The sequence below is a fragment of the Alligator sinensis genome, unplaced genomic scaffold (assembly GCF_000455745.1).
Source record: "Alligator sinensis unplaced genomic scaffold, ASM45574v1 scaffold1151_1, whole genome shotgun sequence".
Lineage (NCBI taxonomy): Eukaryota > Metazoa > Chordata > Crocodylia > Alligatoridae > Alligator > Alligator sinensis.
The window spans coordinates 175,603-194,638 of NW_005842835.1; the positions used below are offsets into that span (position 1 = coordinate 175,603).

General features: G+C 42.7%; 1 protein-coding gene across 4 annotated transcripts in view; it reads right to left on the bottom strand.

The window, feature by feature from the left end:
• The window catches only part of APP (amyloid beta precursor protein), a 312,221-nt gene that overhangs the window by 56,885 nt on the left and 236,300 nt on the right, over window positions 1–19,036 (bottom strand). For all 4 annotated transcript variants that reach the window (XM_006035443.3, XM_006035439.3, XM_006035438.3 and 1 more), the window contains 2 exons: window positions 12,614–12,742; window positions 9,336–9,435 (listed from right to left, as the gene is read on the bottom strand). In XM_006035443.3, the coding sequence (XP_006035505.1) occupies window positions 9,336–9,435; window positions 12,614–12,742 (229 nt within the window). The remainder of the gene's footprint in view (window positions 1–9,335; window positions 9,436–12,613; window positions 12,743–19,036) is intronic.

Genomic DNA, 19,036 nt, shown 5'->3' on the forward strand with positions numbered 1-19,036 from the left:
ATGCTCAATACAAGGGGCAGGATCTGACCCTAGGTATCTGCAAACACACATGGCCAATTAATTTAAGTGGTCGTCTGGTTGGTGAGAACACAACGAATGTTTGTTTTTACGTATTTTTTATTGTGAAGGTGACTATGGGCTCCATGCAAAGTTAAAGGGGATCTACTAGGCCTGTGCATGGAAGATAGCTATGTGGCAGTGTATGCACATAATTTGCACATACCTTAGTATGCAGATGAAAGCTTCTTGCCTGAAATTTGAGTTTGGTTTCTTAAATGCATCCACCTACACGGCTTTTCCAGTGTTTAGATTTATTCTTTCAGCAGGTATTCTAATTAGTGGTTTTTGATCATAATAGGCACTTGTCTTTGAAAAAACGGAAAAACCTTTACAACCATTAACTAATTAATTTTCCAGTCACTCCTGTAAGATAAGTGCGGTCTGTTCTCCTACTACAAAAGCAAGGAAAGGGAGATAGGAAAATCTGAGAAGTGCACAGGACTCTGCACGACTCATCTAAGGCTATCGTTCTAGAGTCAGTATCAGAACTCAGACATTTGCAATTTAAAGCTGGACCACCAGAACATGCCTTCTCAAAGGCAGACGCTGAAATAAAATCCTCACTTTCAAACTAGGGGGAAAATATATTCCAATAATAAACCTCACAATATCCCTTTACTCTGAATAGGTTTCTGAAAAAGCAGATGAAAAACATCTCATATCTATCCCAAGCTGTAAATTTTCTTTTTAAAATGAGAAGCCATTCATCCTTTTCAGTGTCTGCAGATCCAGGGGAATCTGGTTTCTTTTGTTGCCTGAAGTCATGTTCACTATATTTGTGACATGAAATTTAATGGAAAGAGTTTGCGCATAAAAAAATCAGGATTAACATCTGAAGAACATCAGTGTTACTAGCAAGGCATAACACACCAGTTAGATATAAAAGCTGGGGGGAGGACATAGTAAGGCAGTAACAAACATATATCTGAATGAAGAGCCAGGGATACTTTCTTTTTCTAATCATTTACTATCCTCTACCAACTTTTCTATAGGAGGCCAATAATCTAGATAGGAAATGAGATGCTTAGAAAATGAAACATCTGATCAGTATTGGTGGGAAGAAAACCTTCCCGAGTGTTTCCTGCCATCCCGTTCCATAAATTCTGTCCCCTAATAAAGATATTTTATACCAGCAGACAGCACTGAGTCTCCGACTGTGTAAAATGACTCAGGCTCTTCCACTCTTGCAGCCCACTTAATGATGTGCAGAACTTAGAAAGCCTGAAGCGACATGTAACTGACGCTTCAGCTGCCAGCTATTTTTGCCTATTAAAATGCAGCAGTGTTACAATGGTATTGCCTAATGTCCATCACCAAAACACACGCACCTCCTGAATGCACCATTTTGCACCTAATATAACGAAGCTTCCTTGATGATTGCCTAAAACAAGGAGAAAAGTGCAATTGTACATAGAAATCGAAACTGGAAGCTACACAAGGCACGATGTTTAATTAGTTGATAATGATAAATACTATATACAGAAGGACAAAAAACATGGAAAAATACTAATATACAAACCAGAGCTTATATACTGATAGCTTTGTTGCTTATCAGGGAATTCCAAACTGGGTCACCTTACATTAGCCCTGCAGTATGCAAAGGCTTAACACAGCATTCATTCTGTTTTGGAGGAGCAGAGCAGAACTTTATAAAACATTTTCAAGGCAGGTGGGGCAGCAATCCATTTTTGCTAAAGTTCTAACAAACTGATATCTCCAAGCATGGCATGACACTGCTGAAAGCTAAAAGAAATGATTAAAAGATCATTGTGTCAGAGCAAAATTCAGCGTTCTCTCTAGAAAGCCAGCTTGACTGCATATTTATCGAGGAGACATTTTGTGGGGAAGAGCTTTGTTCATATTAACATTGAAGTGCCAGATGTATGCAGTTGCAAGTGTGGATAGATCTCTATGCGGCTACACAATGACATTTTGGAGGTCTGCAAGTTTGCTTTCCCTTGTCTTGTCATCCTTGCGGTCAAGGAGGCCTTAACAGAATGGTAGAGAATGTCTGGGTTACTGCATTTTCACCAGGGTACCACAGTGCCCTGGGGAGCCATGAGGGTGTCACAGGTTGCCATGCAATAATTGCCCTTGAGCTGTGCATAACACCTACACATGGTTCATAAAATAAACCCAGAGATTTTTACATATGAATCCATAGTGCTCCTCCAAAGACACTGTGATCTGTTGTCACATTTCCTAGTTCTTTGCAACAGAAGAATTACTCTATTATTTTTCTGTAGTCAAGAAACAAGTTAAAGCTAAGAGCTGGCATTTTCTGATGGTCGCCTTGAGTCTAACAAGGGGTGTCTTGAGATTTAAAAGATAGAGAACTACTGGTTTAGGTAAAGGAATTGTTGCTGCAGTAGGGTGCGCAGGTGGCATGGGGATCAAGGTGGCAATTTGATATTTGGGATTTGACAAAGTTTTTGTTCCATTCTTACTTTTGCTACTCATCTTATGAATGGCACATTTATATAGAGCAATGACCACTAGGTCAAATATATGCCAGTATTAGAAGAATATAGTAGCTTTCTCACTTTCTAAATGGCAACCTCTCTGCACAAGTATAAGCAATTGCAAGTCTCTCTACAGATTATTCTAACCCAGGATATACTTATGAATATAGTTTTGACTTGTTCACCTGAGGTTCTATATGATTTCTATGCCATTTGTAACATTACACCAATATTTTTAGCAAGACATTGACAAACAGTGTGTGTTAAACTGCCTTTCTTGCTCCCAGACATCATTATGAGGTTGAGCAATGTAAAACAAGGATGAAGGAATTCTATAAACTCTCTTGATCATTTTAGACAGATGTATATTTATTGTTCAAAAAAGGATCTTTTCATTTCCATCTATCTTTTAAATAGCATACCAATGGAATAAAGGTGCAAAGTCAATCACAAGAAAAAGAAACATAAAAGATTTCCATGGGTCACACTGTGGTTTTCAAGACACTTGAGCGTACAAATTTAAGAACACAACATGTTTGCTGGGAGGAAAGAGATCATTTTAATATTTCTGGGACTATCAGGACTGGTTTAGGGCATCTTGCCTTAATTCCTGAAGGTGTAAATTGTTCAAAGAAGGGTTCCCACTGTAGAATGGGAAACTGCTGGTCAAATATGCATGCAGAGAACTAAAATAAAAACCCACCATCTCAGCCACACTGCCCCCTCCGACTTCAAAGAATGAATGTTTTCAAATGCCTTTCTGTTGGCAATTCATTATTCAGATGAACTGTGCATGTGAACAGGCTCATATCTGGGTATTATTCAGCTTTTCCATTGACTCAGACTTTCTAAGTCAATGGTTCTTACAAAAGGTATTTCATGAAACATTTGTCTTTTTAATGAGAACTGCAGTATTTCTGGCCTTGGAACAGTTACAATGATACAACATGCAATTTTATTAATATTTCAGCTCTCTACAGATTTTGTAGCTGTAATAGATTTTTTTTTGCATGGGTTTAGGAAGATTACAGAGTAAGGAAACTAATCATTTCAGAGTACCGATTTGACACAGAATGGGTTTTAAGCTGATCAGCACTCAAAGCCAGAAGGATGCTGTCTTCTTCAGAATAGGCTCAATTGATTTTTACAGTAAAACCGAGGTTTTAAAAGTACCGTATGAAGTAAACACTACCAGGGGAATGTCTCAAGAATATCTATACAGAATTTTAAAAAGCTTAGCTAGTCAATGTATATTAAGGACTTCTCCCTGTGTGGCTGGGCAGGGGAACAGAGCCCCCTCCTGGTGCTCAGACCTGGGCCAGCACCTTCCCCTCCCCCAAGACCTGAGCCAACAAGCTGGGAGGAGAGGAGGGGAAAGAGAGGGAAAGGCAGGGGGAAGGGTGCTGCGCATGTTCCCCTACACCCAGCCATGCAGACAGCCTTTTCTGTCTCCTGTGACAGCCCAGGGAAAGGGCTGGGCCAGTGCTCATCCAGAACTGATAAGCACCAACCAAGGCTATCATGCCACCCTGTGAGGGACCTCTGGGATGCTGGGGGACTGCAAATGAACTTGAGTCACAACAGGTTCTGGTATATAGACATTTGATAAAGTGCTCTAACATAAAGTGCTTTAGTTTGATACCATATCCAACCAGGGTTATCTTAGATCTGCCATTTTTAAAGCAATCTATGTGCAGTGAATTTGTTTGGTTACAGCTGTGGAGTGCTTTCTGTGCACTTACCACATGGTAAGTGTAACATCTGTACCTAGGCTTAATGTCAGAAATGTATCTTTTGCCATCCCTAGGAAAATCTGGCCAAATTATAAGCCTTTGAATATTTGTAGCTCACAGAGTCAGCAAAGAGTCTCTCTAAAATTTTAGTTCCAGGATGCTCCAAGCTGGGGACACAATGGGGTGCCTGTTTTTCTTGTAGTCTCAGTGCCTGCTGCTGAAACTCAAGTGGCATGAAGGCAGTTTGATTTGAACTCAGAACGCAAAAGAATGGGATGAGAGAGAGAAGGTGCAACACCTAATGGGACACAAAACTGGTGGGAGATCACAGCTGGGACTGAAATCTGGGAGGGAGGGGCCTGGGAACCACGTAGAGAGAACTAGGAGCAGGGACTATAAAACAGTGAACGAAGAAAAGGAGCCAAAGTCAAACAAGCAGGGAGAGATGTGGATTGGGGTAGAAGTTGGATGGGATGGGACAGAAGCGACAAAAAAGTTCTGCTTCAACTATGGGTCCCTTCTTTCCATGGCTAGAAACTACGGCTGTGCGAAACAGCACCATTCTGCTTCAACTTCTGTTTTGATGGAACAGTGTTTTGTTTCGAGTTTCATTTCATTTAGTTGAAACTGTTTCGCTGCTTCGACACTGTTTTCGATGTTTCACCCACAGGCTATAATGGGGAAGCATGAAACTGTATATAACTTTGTCATTTCTAGCCTGATTCAGATGAAACTTGCAAGGATTGTAGCCTCTTCTGAGGGCATGATGCTTGCCAAGTTTCAAGGAGGTAGGTGCAGAGGATTCTGGAAAACTGCACCTCAAGGTGCTGACAAGCAAAACTGCCATGTGCCAGCAGCAGCAGCCTCCTGTCATCTGGCAGGTAGATCCAGGGGCCCACACCCTCGGGAGGGCTGTGGGACTCTTCCAGACTCTTCCCGAGGGTGCAGCCCCCAATCCGCCTGCCAAATGACAGGCAGCTGCTGCTGCCGCCTGGGATTGGTGCTGGCCACAGCCTGCACCCAGTGCCAGGAAGATTGGTACTGCCACCAATCCCAGGCAGCAGGAGCAACCTCCTATAATCCAGCAGGCAGCTTGGGGGCCTGCACTCCTGGGAAAAGTCCGGAACAGCTCCCACAGCTCTCCTGGGGGTGCGGGCAGGCCCCCACTCTGCCTGCTGGATGACAGGAGGCTAATGCTGCTGGCTGGGGCCAGCAGCAGCACCTATCTTCCTGGTGCTGGATGTGGGCTGCCCCCAGCACCATCCCAGGCAGCAGGAGCAGCCTCCTGTGATCCAGCAGGCAGATCAGGGGCCCGCCTGCACCCCCGGGAGGAGTCTGGCAGAGCCCTGCAGTCCTCCCAGGGGTGTGGATCCATGATCTGCCTGCCAGACTGCAGGAGGCTGCTCCTGCCACTTGGGACTGGTGCTAGGTGCAGCCCACACCCAGCACCAGGAAGATTGGTGCTGCCACCCATCCCAGGCAGCAGGAGCAGCCTCCTGTGATCCAGCAGACAGATCGGGGTCCCTCTGCACCCCCAGAAGCAGAGCCCCACAGCCATCCCAGGGTGCAGGCCCTGATCTGCCTGCTGGATCACAGGAGGCTGGCTCCTGCCGCCTGGGACTGGTGGCAGCACCAATTTTCCCAGTGCTAGGTATGGGCTGTGCCCAGTGCTGTCCCAGGCAGCAGGAGCAGCCTCCTGTGATCCGGCAGGCAGACTGGGGGCCCGCACCCCTGGGAGGGCTGCGGGGCCCTGCTGGACTCCTCCTGGGGGTGTGGGTGGGGCCCCAATCTGCCTGCCAGATCACAAGGGGCTGCTGCTGCTGGCTGGGACTAGCACTGGGCGCAGCCTGCACCCAGCACTGGGAAGATTGGTTCTGCCGCTGGCCCCAGCTGGCAGCAACAGCATGCTGTCATCTGGCGCACAGATCCGGGGGCCGGCACCCCCAAGAAGGGCTGGGGGCTGTGCCACATTCCTCCCGAGGGGTGCAGCACCCAGATCTGCACGGAATGACAGGAGGCTGCTGCTGACGGCTGGAACCAGCCCGGCTTCGAAACATGAAACATTTTGAAAGTTTTGAAATGTTTCTAGTTCTTTCTTTTTGACGCTCTTTCGAAGGCTTTTGTTTCATTTAGATTTTGCTGTTTTGAGCTCAAAACACATCGAAACAGCTTCAAAACGAAATACTTGGTGAAATTTCACACAGCTCTACTAGAAACCCATTATTCCCTCATTCCCCACAGGTATCTGTTAAACCACAAGCAAAGTGTCTCATCTCCCACTCAGACTGGCCCAGATAAAGGATTACATTTGCTACTTCTGTTAGTTACTCTGTTAGACATCTGTGCACTGGAAATAAAAGTTCAGATGGTGCTGATAGGTCTACTTGTAGAAATTTCAATTTTTTTTTCAATTTGCTTTTTAAAATGATGTAGGAAATCATACACCAAAATTCTAGGTCAGGGTACAGATGCGTGTAGCTTAAATGAACATAATTAAGGTTATGCCATTTTCTAGGCAATTTTATAGGTATGGTATTTTCTAAAATCTCATCTTTGTTCCATTTTGTACATATCTGAAGGCAAGTAAAGGAACCTTCCCTGCTTTCCCACTGAGACGAACACACAAACAAGGTGGTGGCATGTATTACCTATTCAGTAGTACTTATCCCAGATGGATGCACTTACATTCTGGTAAAACAAAATCTATAAGAATGTTGCCAGTATACAATCCTACAGCTATCATAGCTGAATTTCTGATTTTTTGAGTTTCTCATGTCCAACTTAAAAACAACACCAATAACAAACAAACTAACCCCCTTGAAACATTTGGTGGAATGGAAATGGACTGTGAACAACTTTAAGTACCTCACAGTGATGCCAGCCTCCCATATTCTCTCCTTGTTCATTTCATACCTATTTTGTAAAACATGTTATTTTTGGATCAAGGATTTTTAACCTACATGTATAGCTACAGACTACTAAAATATGGAAAAGCTGCTGTTATTGATATACTGTCTGTGCCTTCACAATCTTCGGTGTATTATTTTTTCACAAGAACTTAAGTGCACAGTCTAGACTTGCAAATATCTAAAATTGATAGAAGAGGATATGAAGACAATTAAATTGAAGCCAATTTTGCTGCAGTTCCCACACAGCAATGTCCAAACATTGTAATGGAGATGTCAGTTCCCTGTGTTGTGGTAACAGTGAAGTCAACAGCAAATATGTGAATGAGGGAGAGACAGGGAATGAATATTCTACTAGTGATTGCCTTATGACAGGTCTGAGAAGTAGACACTAGTTTATGATTGTCACTTCCTGGAGGGCTAGCTGTCAATCTACAGCTTGAGAGTTAAAAAAAAAAAAAAAAAAAAAAAAAAATCTATCCAGAAAACCTCCACAGCAAATCATTTTATTTAAATAAATCTCTCCATAGCATTTTTTAAATAAAATGTTAGATTTTCTTGTAGTTATGTCATACCCTGTAGACAAACAATTCTTATGCTACTAGTAAGTATGAATTAAGAGGGAGGCAAACAATTGTTATGCTATTATGAATGTTTGCATCTCTGTTGTATTAGCTTTTGCCAAGATCTTTTGAGTAAACCTCATCTAAAAGGTTTAGGACAAATATTTATATATGAAATGCACAAAAAAATCCCTCCTACTAGCACCGCAGACACCTATTTTTTTCAGGTCCCATATTTCATATTCAGGCAAAAATATACATTTTGATTAGAAATCACATTATATAAATCAAAAGATTATTGGGGCTTCTTATCCAAAAACAAGTCACAACCTTTACTACAGAGAAGTTACCCTAGCTTTCTGATATTTAGATAACATGTCACTATTCCTTTGGAACTTGGGAAAATACCTGTATACCAAGGTTTGCTTTGGGTAAAAATAGAAATTCTTTGGAATAATGGCACTAGCTTCTTTGCTGGCTTAAAAAAGAAAAGATTATAGTATCACTTAAAAGTTTTATTTTTTTTTTCAGACTCATTCCTTTCTCCCCTTTTTCTTTCATACCGTTCCGTCTATCCTCTTTGCCATATTCCAAGGCCATGAACAAAGCAACATTTCTGAAATCTTCCTATCTAATTTGTGAAATCAACAGACTGTGATTGAAAATACTCATGGAGGATTCCAACAGAAAAACCTAGAGAGCCAAGAACCTAAGATCATTATGGAATCATATAATCCAGACAGCTCAGTCTTTTACTCAGACCAATTTCCTGTTGCTCATTAGTTTAAATTCTCCATTGTTTGAATGTGTAACACAGAGATCTAGATTTTCAGTGCAGATGCTCTGTTCTCTTCACTTCCAACACTTCAATCACCGTCTACTCTAAGAGGTGTGATTAAACCCTAATATCAAATTTCTATTATCATATAAATGAGTGAAAGTGATTTGTCAAGATTTAAATAGAAAATGTGCCAGGTGGGAAATGCTATTTGATGAAAGAAAAGATGCTCAAGTTGTACAAGTAACTGTTTTGCTTGGAATCTTCCCCATATTCTAAATTTAAATAAAATAACCATTTAACGACACTAAATTAAATATCCAAAAGGAAGAAACATAATTTATTCTCTATCAGTTACCCTACCAAGCCATACTGTTAATAAGAATCAACATCTGCCCATGGTTTCTGTACAGCATGTGGGCTCTAACTGTAAATTAACACATTGTCAGAAAAAACAATCCTGTGAAGATGTCTTTACATATGTTCTGTGAGAATTAAAGAAGTCCTATACAAAAAGGTAGTCTTGCTAGCTTTCAAAGAAACACAATGTAGGCTGGAGAGTCCCTTATGCAAGCAAAATAGGAATATTTTTTTTTCATTTTATCACTCAAGCAAGTTCTCCTATGACAGCATACTTAAATTACAAAAAGGTGACATTTATTTATCCACAATATAGCTGGTTGTAGTATAAAACAGTGGCAGGATTGTCTGCTTAGTTGCTAGCTCACCTTCCTGCAGACAAAGAAAACCACATGTACTCTTTTTGTACTTCAACCTAAAATGCAAGTATTTTCTAGAACATTATGATTTTCAAACAGAAACAGTGAGCTTACCAACTTCATCTTGAATTTCCTCAGCAACTGCTGGTACATTGTAAAGAAGGGAAAGAGATTGGTTCATGCGTTCATATATCACACGTAGGTGTGTCATAACCTACAGGATGAAAAGATCCAATATGAGAGGAAAGCATTAGTGCTTTGCACACTAATCATCTTATTTTCATCCAATGCAGAGCAAGACAGGGGTATAACACAAGACAGGGGTATGGCCCATGGATTCTGTGACTGTGGAATCTTTCACTGAATTAACCACTGTCCTGCAGCTGGCCCAAAACTGGTCCTACATTCCACCCCGCCTTAGTGTGTCCCTATATCCCAGCTTAGAACTTCTGTCTTTGAGCCTCTGCTTGTGCCACAAGAGGGATTAGGGTAGGGGTAGGCAAGCCCTGGCATGGGTATCAGAGTGTGGCATGCGAAGAAACTTTGCTTGGCACGTGTGCCTTGGGGCGGATGGCGGGAAAGGGGCTAGGGCCACACTACTACAACACAAGGATCAGTCCCCTTGTAGCTGCCCCGCTGTCCGCTCCTGGCACACCAACTTCTTACAAGTCAAGGTTATGAATGTTTTTGGCACTCTGCACAAAAATGTTGCTGACCCCTGGATGAGGGTTTCTGCTCAACTCATGAACTGAATGTCAGTATCAAGGAAGTTGGTGTGAAAAAAAAAGTCAAAACTGTTTTGTTCAAACGGTCTGATAGATTCTTTTTGACTAAAACCTGTACAGAAAAGTGTCAGTTCTGGGGGGAAGGGGTGGGTGGCGGGCAGGGAAGGGGGATGTTATATATTAGTCAAGAACTGAATGACCTCAAATTGAAAACAAATCTCAGCTGGAAACCAAAATAGATCCATTCAAAAAAGCTGTCTTGTAGCTCATGAGAAAATACTTATGTTATCTAATGTCCCTTTTAGGGTAAACTCCTCACCAGGACTTAATTTCCCATGACGCACATAGCTGTGGAACTGTCCTGAAGTACTCTTTTCTCCTTACTAAAGGAGGGGACCATGGTGTTCCATGAAAAACAGTCTGACCAGGGACCCCGACTTATGTATAAAAATGGAAAAATGAGGCACCCAAACAATAATTCCCATAAGAAATGCAACAGCTGGTAAGAACTGAAATATTTAGGCGTTCAAACAAATATTTACATTTTCAATTACACCAAAAAGTCAAAATTTTCTGAAAACCCCCTTAATTTTATGACCAGCTCTGTCTGTAAACAAGATATAAAAGACAAACATCTCTCAGCACCAAAATCTCAGTATTAAAATCTGTTCTTTTGTGCAGAGAACACAGTGTCCAAGACACTGTGTAAAATACATTTAGAACTACATCAGTACTATTTTGTTTCTATTTCTCACTCTTCCTTTTTTAGGAACTGCCAAACTTTCCTGGCTCAAATTGCCAGACAATAAGAAAAAACTTCCTAATTGTAAAGACACTTAAGCATTGATATGGGTTACTGAGGATGGAGGTAGAATCTCTATTTTTGTTCTGGAGGGTTTTTTTTTTTTTTTTTTTAGAGGTGCACCGATACATTGGACTGATATCAGATCAGCACTGATATAAAGAAAATGTACTATATCAGAAATCGGCCATTTGGCTGATAAATGGCTTGTGCATGTGTGCAGCTGCAGCGCAGGCCGTGAGAAACACAGACTGGTAGAGTGGAGAGCTGCCTCCAGCTGGTAAGTCTGGTGTGATGGACAGGGAGGAGGGAGGGAACAGGTTGGGAGGGGGGCAGATCAAGGCCCCTGCAGTGAGGGATGGGTGGGGCTGGGTCAAGCGCTGCCCTGCTGGGGCGGGGCAGGGCGGGTGCAGCACGGAGCCGTGGCTCGTCCAGGGGTCGTGGGGAGGGGTGGAGCAGCTCCTGCCACAGCGGCTGCTTGGCTGAGAGCCACTGGTCCTGTGGCTCATCCGGCACTTGTCCGGGAGGGCAGAGGCGCATGCACCACTGGATCTGCGCAGGGCCGGCTAGGTCCAGGGCTGCGCCAAGCTGTTCCTGGCAGGGTGGGGCTGCACTGGGAAGGGGCTATGGCAAATTTGTGGCTGGAGGGGAGGGCTTTCCTTCCTGCAGCTGCGCCCCCCTCCCTGCACCCTTGGACGAACCACATCTGTGCCACACTTGCCCCGCCCAGGTAGCCCCAGCTCCAGCCCTCCCTCACTGCTGGGGCCTTGATCTGTGGCCCCTCCCCGCACCAGACTTACCAGCTGGAGACAGCTCTCCATGCTGTTGGGCTTGGTATTGGAAATCAGATCCGTATTGGCCAATATGCCTGCTTAAAAATTGGCTATTGGTATTGGCCACAAAAATCTCTATCAGTGCAGCCCTATTTTTTTTTTTTTAAGAACAGGTTAGACAGATATCTGTCAGGAACGGTTTGAGTATAGCTGATCCAGGCTCTACCATTAGTGATGAACTAGATCTTTCTCCTGGTCCCTTCTAGCCCTATTTTCTATTATTCCAGTGATTTTAAAGGACAGAACAATCTCATTTTACAAATCTGAAATAGGCATTTTAAGTAAGGTGCAGTCTAATGTGTAACCCCACTGGTTCCCAAATTGCAGTCTCCATTTCCTTTCCTTTTCCAGTTTCAGTTAAAAGTCTGATACAAGTGTTTTTCAAGAATTTTTTAAGGTTGACAGTGATCTGCTGGTCCAAAGGTTGGGACCAGTGATAGGCACCATGTTGTTCATGGAGTTCAACACCTTTAATTTACTACCAATACCAATCAGTTCAAGAATCATATCTGGGCCAGTTTCCAGTTACACGCTGTGAGGGAAGAGCAGATTCTATAGATTACAGTACATTTTTTTAACAGGTTAACCACTGCATCTCCCATTTTAACTGGAATCCTAAAGCCATCTACGTCTTTGCTAGTTTCATTTTCTCTACATAATTTGTAAGAAACATATGAAACTGCTCCAAAACAAACACATCAGGGTATGCAGAAACATTCAACAGTAGAAATAACTTGAACTACACTGACCCCAGCTCTAAAGCATGTGTCAGATTCAGGCATAGTGACAACTTCTATGGACACTATGAAGTGTCCTGTGCAATGCATACAGAAATCTTGGTCAGACTCTTTAACACCCTCCTTGTACAGAATCTTGCTTCAGAAAGTGGACTGTTATTTTTACAATTCTTTCATATTTGGTCAACAGTGTCCACATGTACTGAGGGGGAAACTGTCAACTTAAATTAGCTGAAAATTGTTTCACAATAGTTTTCTGGAAAAATGAATGGTTAGCCCCCATTGTAGTGATTACCTGAGACCTGATTTGGGCAGCTTTCTTTGGATCCACCATGCGGACATGTTCAAAGTGTTTGAGGGTGTGCTGTCTGTCTTTCTGCTCAGCCCGTACATATTTCTTCAGCATGTTGAATACATGGCGAGGCTATGGAGAAAATGCAGGAGAAAAAATCTGAGTTCAACACGGAGTTCTGTATAAGTCAGCATCAGGATGCCTTTGATTAGAAGTTTCTTCTGAAAGCACATAACCAGTCACTGCTTACAACACCTACCCTTTCAGGTGTTTCTGTCAACTGCCAGAAATATCTGCCACTTGATCTGTACGGTAGGTTATGTAGCTGGGTGTTTGCAATCTTCCCTCTAAGCTATGTGGTGTGTATGGCTGTGCAGGTATACCTGCCAGCACGGCATAAGTGTGCAAGCTTGCCCGGGCATGACACACAGCTTAGAGGGAATGCTGGGTGGTTGCTACAGGTAGATGTGGCAGCTAGAGGACAGCATTTTGAGTGTCTAACTTGGCTGGGTTTGAACATCTGACATCATTCGTAGCATCTAACTTAGCTGGGTTAGCAAGAAACTTGTTTCCCTGCTAGCACTAGCAATAAATGATTACTCTGAATGGCATGAACGGAATGGCTTAGTTATAACATATGCATCAAAGCTGGACCCAGGATTTTATGAAATGGAGTGTAGGAGCAGTAATTGGCATTGCAAGGGTGGATGCAACCCCTGGGTGACTTCAACCTCCTCCTGGCTCCTCTACACTAGGATGGGGAGACCATACCATGGGTGCAGCAGTCAGGGACTTTTTTTAAGTTCCTGAAGTAGGTAAGAATCCCCACAACTTGCCCTCCCTGCTCAGAGGTACATCCACTCTCCCCACTCCCCAACCTGTTCTTGCCACTGTCCTAAGGGCAAGGAGAGCTCTAGAGCCAATTCAACTGGCCTGTGCTGGAGGTGGACTTAGCCCATGGCCAGCAGCAGCAGTGGGCAGGTTCCCAGCTGCTACTCCTGCTGTGTGGTCATAAAGGTTGTGTGGTCAAGCCACTTCTCTGTATCAGCCCCTGGGGCTATCCTGTATACTCTGGTGAGAAGCAAAGTGCACCTTCCTAGGCTGAATGCATTGTGATCACCAGAGCTTCCTTGTGTACTTCTATGACTCGCCACAAGACTTCTCATGCCTTTCTACTTTAGAGATTCCCTGCCATTTCTCTCACCCCTTCCCTCATGCCAGGTGCTCTGTACATCTCTCATATCTCCCATGACAGTCTTTGTGTGTTCTTCAATTTCCCATCTTTTTCTCCCCTCCTCCTTCCTCCGTAACCCCTTACTGCTATCTAGGTCTTTGTGTTTCAACTCTTGGGCTCTCCTTCTTTCCAGTATAATGACTCCCATATAGGTTCCTGCTTCTTCAATCTTGTCTCATCTCCCTCCAGGTCTTCTTCTCTCCTTTCTTTTTACAAAGACTTTGGACCATCAAGAATCAAATCTGGAAACATTTTCCACACACAGCATTTTAAGTCTTCATATGTAGTAGAGGGGCTTCCATACCTACAGTACCAGGCAGCCTGGGGACCAGGGTAATTTCCTGGGTTCAAGTTTTCACCAAAATCAATAGATTGTCCTCAAACTTTTGGAATGAATCACTCCCATTAATCCAAACATACCATATAATAGATACTGCCCCTGATTGGGTGTTAAATTTGCTTTACTTGGCTAACCGTGGTTAGACATTAACAACAATTTGGATTTGTGGACAATTTGCAATTTGTACAAGCACTGGCAGCAAGAGGGCAGGGTGGGATGCCTGATTTTCAAAAATGTTAATCACTTATTTACTCCTACCAAAATCCATAAGAGCAACTTGGTGCTAAACACTTGGAGGAAGGGTCAGCAGGGAAGTCAAGTTACATATTCAGGTGCTTATGATTGAAAACTCTGGCCAATTTTCAGAGACCTTGTTTGGTAGTAGAGGGTACCAAAATTGTATAGGCTCCTTCTCAGTATTAATAAGGCTCTCTCATCAAGAAAGTAAACATCTTGTGTTAAACCAGATGGCTGAAAACTACAAATAAGGGAATGGAGATGCCTCTAACTGAAGAGAGAGTGAGAACACACAGCTCCCTGGGAAGTCAGCCTGGTAGTTTCTGGGAGCAGTAGGAAGACTGGAGAGAGCTCCTTGGACTTCTTCATGCTATTCTGTCCTCAGCAATAACACAGTGACAGGTCAGCAGTGTTTTCTTTAGCATTTGGCTGGGTTATGTCCATTTTAATTCATTTTTATGACTTGCTATCTCTTCCCCCCCTGAAAAACCAGCAACAAACATTGATTGTGGTAGTGCTGGATCAATGCTGTAGCTCTGAGGGTTCAGGAAGTATGTAAGAGGAAAGCCTGGTGGTAGCAGACAAACTGTCAAGGGCAGCACGTTCTTCAGGTGTGGTTCCTAGATCATGCACGCTCAAATTCCAGACAGCAAGAAAACTGAACGTGACATTTGGAGGAAAAAAGCAGGGAAGGATGAAGATGGCCTTGCTATGTACCAGACAAAGCTGGGTTCTTCTTCCAAAGTAGCACTCTGCAGTGCCTTTATCAGTTATAAAGGCACTGCAGACACAGGAGACATGACTGACCCAGGCAAGCTTGAGGTGACCCTTACATAGTGTCTCAGACAAATGTGGGGAGAGTGAGTTAAGAATGGGTTCAGGTGTAAGGGCTAATTTATAGGGAAGTACACAGCGTGTATTATACTAAAAGTTATTCAGGAAGAGAATGCAGAGGTATAGCATTCAAAGCATTAAGAATCACTTCAGCTTGAGACATGAAAACCATAAAAACGGCTTTGGGATGTTTAGAAAAGAAAGAAAGAAAAGAAAAGAAAAAGTAAGAAAGTTTCTAGCCTGGAGATAAAAAGATGCAAAACTGTTTCCTGAGTTGGGTAAAAAGCTCAATTGGCCTCAGGACCAAAATTCATTAGAGACACAGAATTTTAGTGTGAAACTCCTAGCAAACTCTTGCTATAGACTAAGTCCCTGTAGTAAACCAACTTCTGAGTGCTGCAGTAACGATGATGCAAACTGAAATGTTGGTTGGCAACAAACTACAGTAACTGAGACGAGAAACAAAGTAACCACAGAGAGGTTTACAACTACATCCAATTTGAAAAAAGAAATGAAATCAGATTATTTTTGTTGATAGGTTGGTCCTCTTTGCCCCAAGAAATAGTATAGTATAGTAATATAGTAGGTTAGGAAAGATTAAAGAAATAAAATCATTTCTCTTTTTTCTAGAGACTTCCATTTAGCATTATGCTTAATGCCACAGGACACGTTTCTTGTTTTCCCTCAATACGTTTTTGTCCAATGTGATGGTCATATCCAGGAAGATTTATATTAGTAATACTGACTCTAATAGCTGGCTAGTAGTTTATGACTAAGACAATAATCTTGAAAATATGCTTCAAGGACCATGAGTGGTGGTGATTTCAGCTTCACAACCTGGCAACATACTTCTAGTATGATAAAAAAAGAGAATGCCCCACAATTATTACTAATGGGGGAAGATGGATATGCTAAGTCATGAGTGACTGGAGCACCTTGGCTAAGAGAGTTCGCTCTCTAATGTGTGCACCTGAAACTTAATTAGATGAACAGGATTTCACAGAAAGGGGGCATGCCTATACATGTGCTTTACTGTGCAGTTGACTAATTAGCTCCACAGTAAAGCATCATCATCTAGACGTGTGCTGGTATTAGTGCACAGTAGATTAATTAGCTGTGCTGTAAGATATTACTGTCAGGGACAGCAGTTACTATGCCAAACTGCACGTGTAGATGTTGACTGGGGCATGAGGGTGCAAAAGTGTGGGGGCTGTCTGCCACCCAGCTCCAAACTTTAGCACACACATGCTCTAGCCAACCCCTCCACCTCCCAGCCGCCTGCACCTGGAGCTGACCCCTTGAACCTCCACTCCTCCCTGATTCAAACTGCTGCAGTCCTGGGCACAACTGCACCAGCATCTATCATGGCACCTTAATGGCACATGGAGATACACCCAGGGACTATTAAATGCAAGGGTTTCCTTACAGGAGTGAAAGACAGCATGAGAAAACTCCTTGTACATGAGCACACAAACCTGCAGGTTTGCGTTTAGAGGTCTTTGTCCAAGTCAAGACCCAGACTGCAATGGTCTACTTGCTTCAAAGAGCACAATGAAGTTTAGATAACAGCAATCTAAAACACTTTAAAGCTGAGGAGATTTTCTTCTTACCCTCTGCAATAGTCCATTGTCTCACACTGATTTATAAGGTTTTTGAAGTTAGCCAGGAGCTTTTGAATAGGGCCATCCCTGGGACAGCTGGATTGTATAAAATAGCATTTCTTGAACTCTGGCACAACATTCATTCCCTTAGGCAGAAAATAAACTATTCAGGCTCCCCTGAGGTCTGGTAGTTATTGAGAGTCCACAGACCTGGGTTAATTCAATCACTGTCACCAACTCACTGTCCATGACCTTGAGCAAATAACTGGCACCAAGCCTCAGTTATTTAATAGAATAATATACTGGGTACTCTCCACAAAAGTAAATGAGGCACTATCCATTGAGCATACCTGCTTTTCCAAATTTTTAAGTGATTCCAGAAATGATCATTGTAGAGAGGTCAGTGCTCCCTCACCTTCCTCTGATGCCAGTCTCAGATTTAAACAAACAATCAAACAAGCATTATTAGAGAAAGCTATCATGTTAAGTATGGAGCAATGAGAGCTCAGTAGCAGTTCTGTCACTCTGGACATTGGTGGTTTCTGATTTTGATTATGAATAAGTAAAAGCATAAGGGATGATAGGGGGAAAGGGTAGGTGTCACATATGAATAATGGTTTGTGCTAGGCACAGGCAGATAAGGGGCTCCCAGAACAAACAGGGGAAGTGGTAGCTCTACCTTGGACTATTTAATTACTATGACTCTACTATATGCATTGCAGGAACGCCTAGAGGGCTAACAAAGCACACAGAGACAGCTACTGTAGCAAAGACTTTATAATTTAGGTGACAAGAGGTGGATGCAGCAAACAAGAAGAGGTGGAAGCATGAGGTGACAGGGAAATAAGCACATTTGGGCAAAGTAAGCATTATTCATCGCTCACTTTTTGGCTCCCTGTTATCACCTGACGGCATCTTGTATGCATCACAACAGAGTTAAGCTTTAAAGAAGGATTTAGAGGTTTAAAGTGATCATGCACAACATGCCACAAAAGCAAAGCCAGCAAGCAAGGACCAAATGCTGCAGTCCTATTGCATGCAGAACTTCCATTCGATTAATTGAGTTATACATGTGTCAGGTGGGCAGGCCCAAACTGCATGGCAGCAATGCTAATTGTAATGCTGGGGCATGCATTACTACAGCTTCTGGGGGGAAAGCCCTTCAGATAAAAGTTTAATTGAACATATTGCTTTTCTCTAATGGCTTAAGTCACAAGACAATCAGGACTTGTAGTAGAGATGATATCTTTTACTAGACCAACAAGATTTTTGCAAAAAAATTTCTTTAATTCTTTTGCAAAAATCTTGTTGGTCTAATAAAAGATATCATCTCTACTATGAGTCCTGATTGCCTTTTCTTCTAGACCAATATGGCTACAACCTGGATACCTTAAGTCACAAGGGGCATTTATACACATACTTTTTGTTCAGGGACGGGCCAGAGATCCACCACTTCTGAGCAGATCCGATTAATTGAGTCCGCTCTGGACACGAGCTGATTTACACTGCACTGCATATAGCTGTATAAGCAGCAAAATTCGCATCAGCATGCAGAAAATGGCAGTGATGTGCTTCTGAATTAAAGCACCTCTGAGGCATTTTAGTTCAAAAGTGCGCCCTCAGCATTTTCTCAGCGCTGATGAGTATTTTGCCACTTATACAACTGCAAGTGTTGCAGAGCTGGGCGCTTTTCGAAGCGCCTGGCGCTGCAGCGCTTGCACATGTAAAAACGCCCTAAGGTCTCATCTCTGATTCTACAGAAGGAGAAGACTTTGCTGTTGCTAAACTTCAACTCAGCCCTGCACGTCTCATATTTACTGTTTAATGTGCAGTGATGATAACTACTGAACAAATCCTGCTGTTGGTATTTCCCAACCTGAAACCCTGCTCCATAATTTTGAAGCACACTACATTTTTTCTTTTTTATGACATACTTGTAGCTGTACTAACTAAAATCAACATGACTGAATACAGAACAGAAATTACTGGAGACAGCCAGCAGGGGCTGTCTGAGACCTATAAAATAATTGTCATTATTTTCAAGAGAGAAAACGGGACAAAACCAGCTTATATTTTTACCAGTCTCATTTACCCTACTTAGGAGGGAAAAAAATCCTAAGGTGATTTTCCTCATCCAGGTACTTTTATTTTTTTGCCTTGACTGACTCTGGCTCCAATAG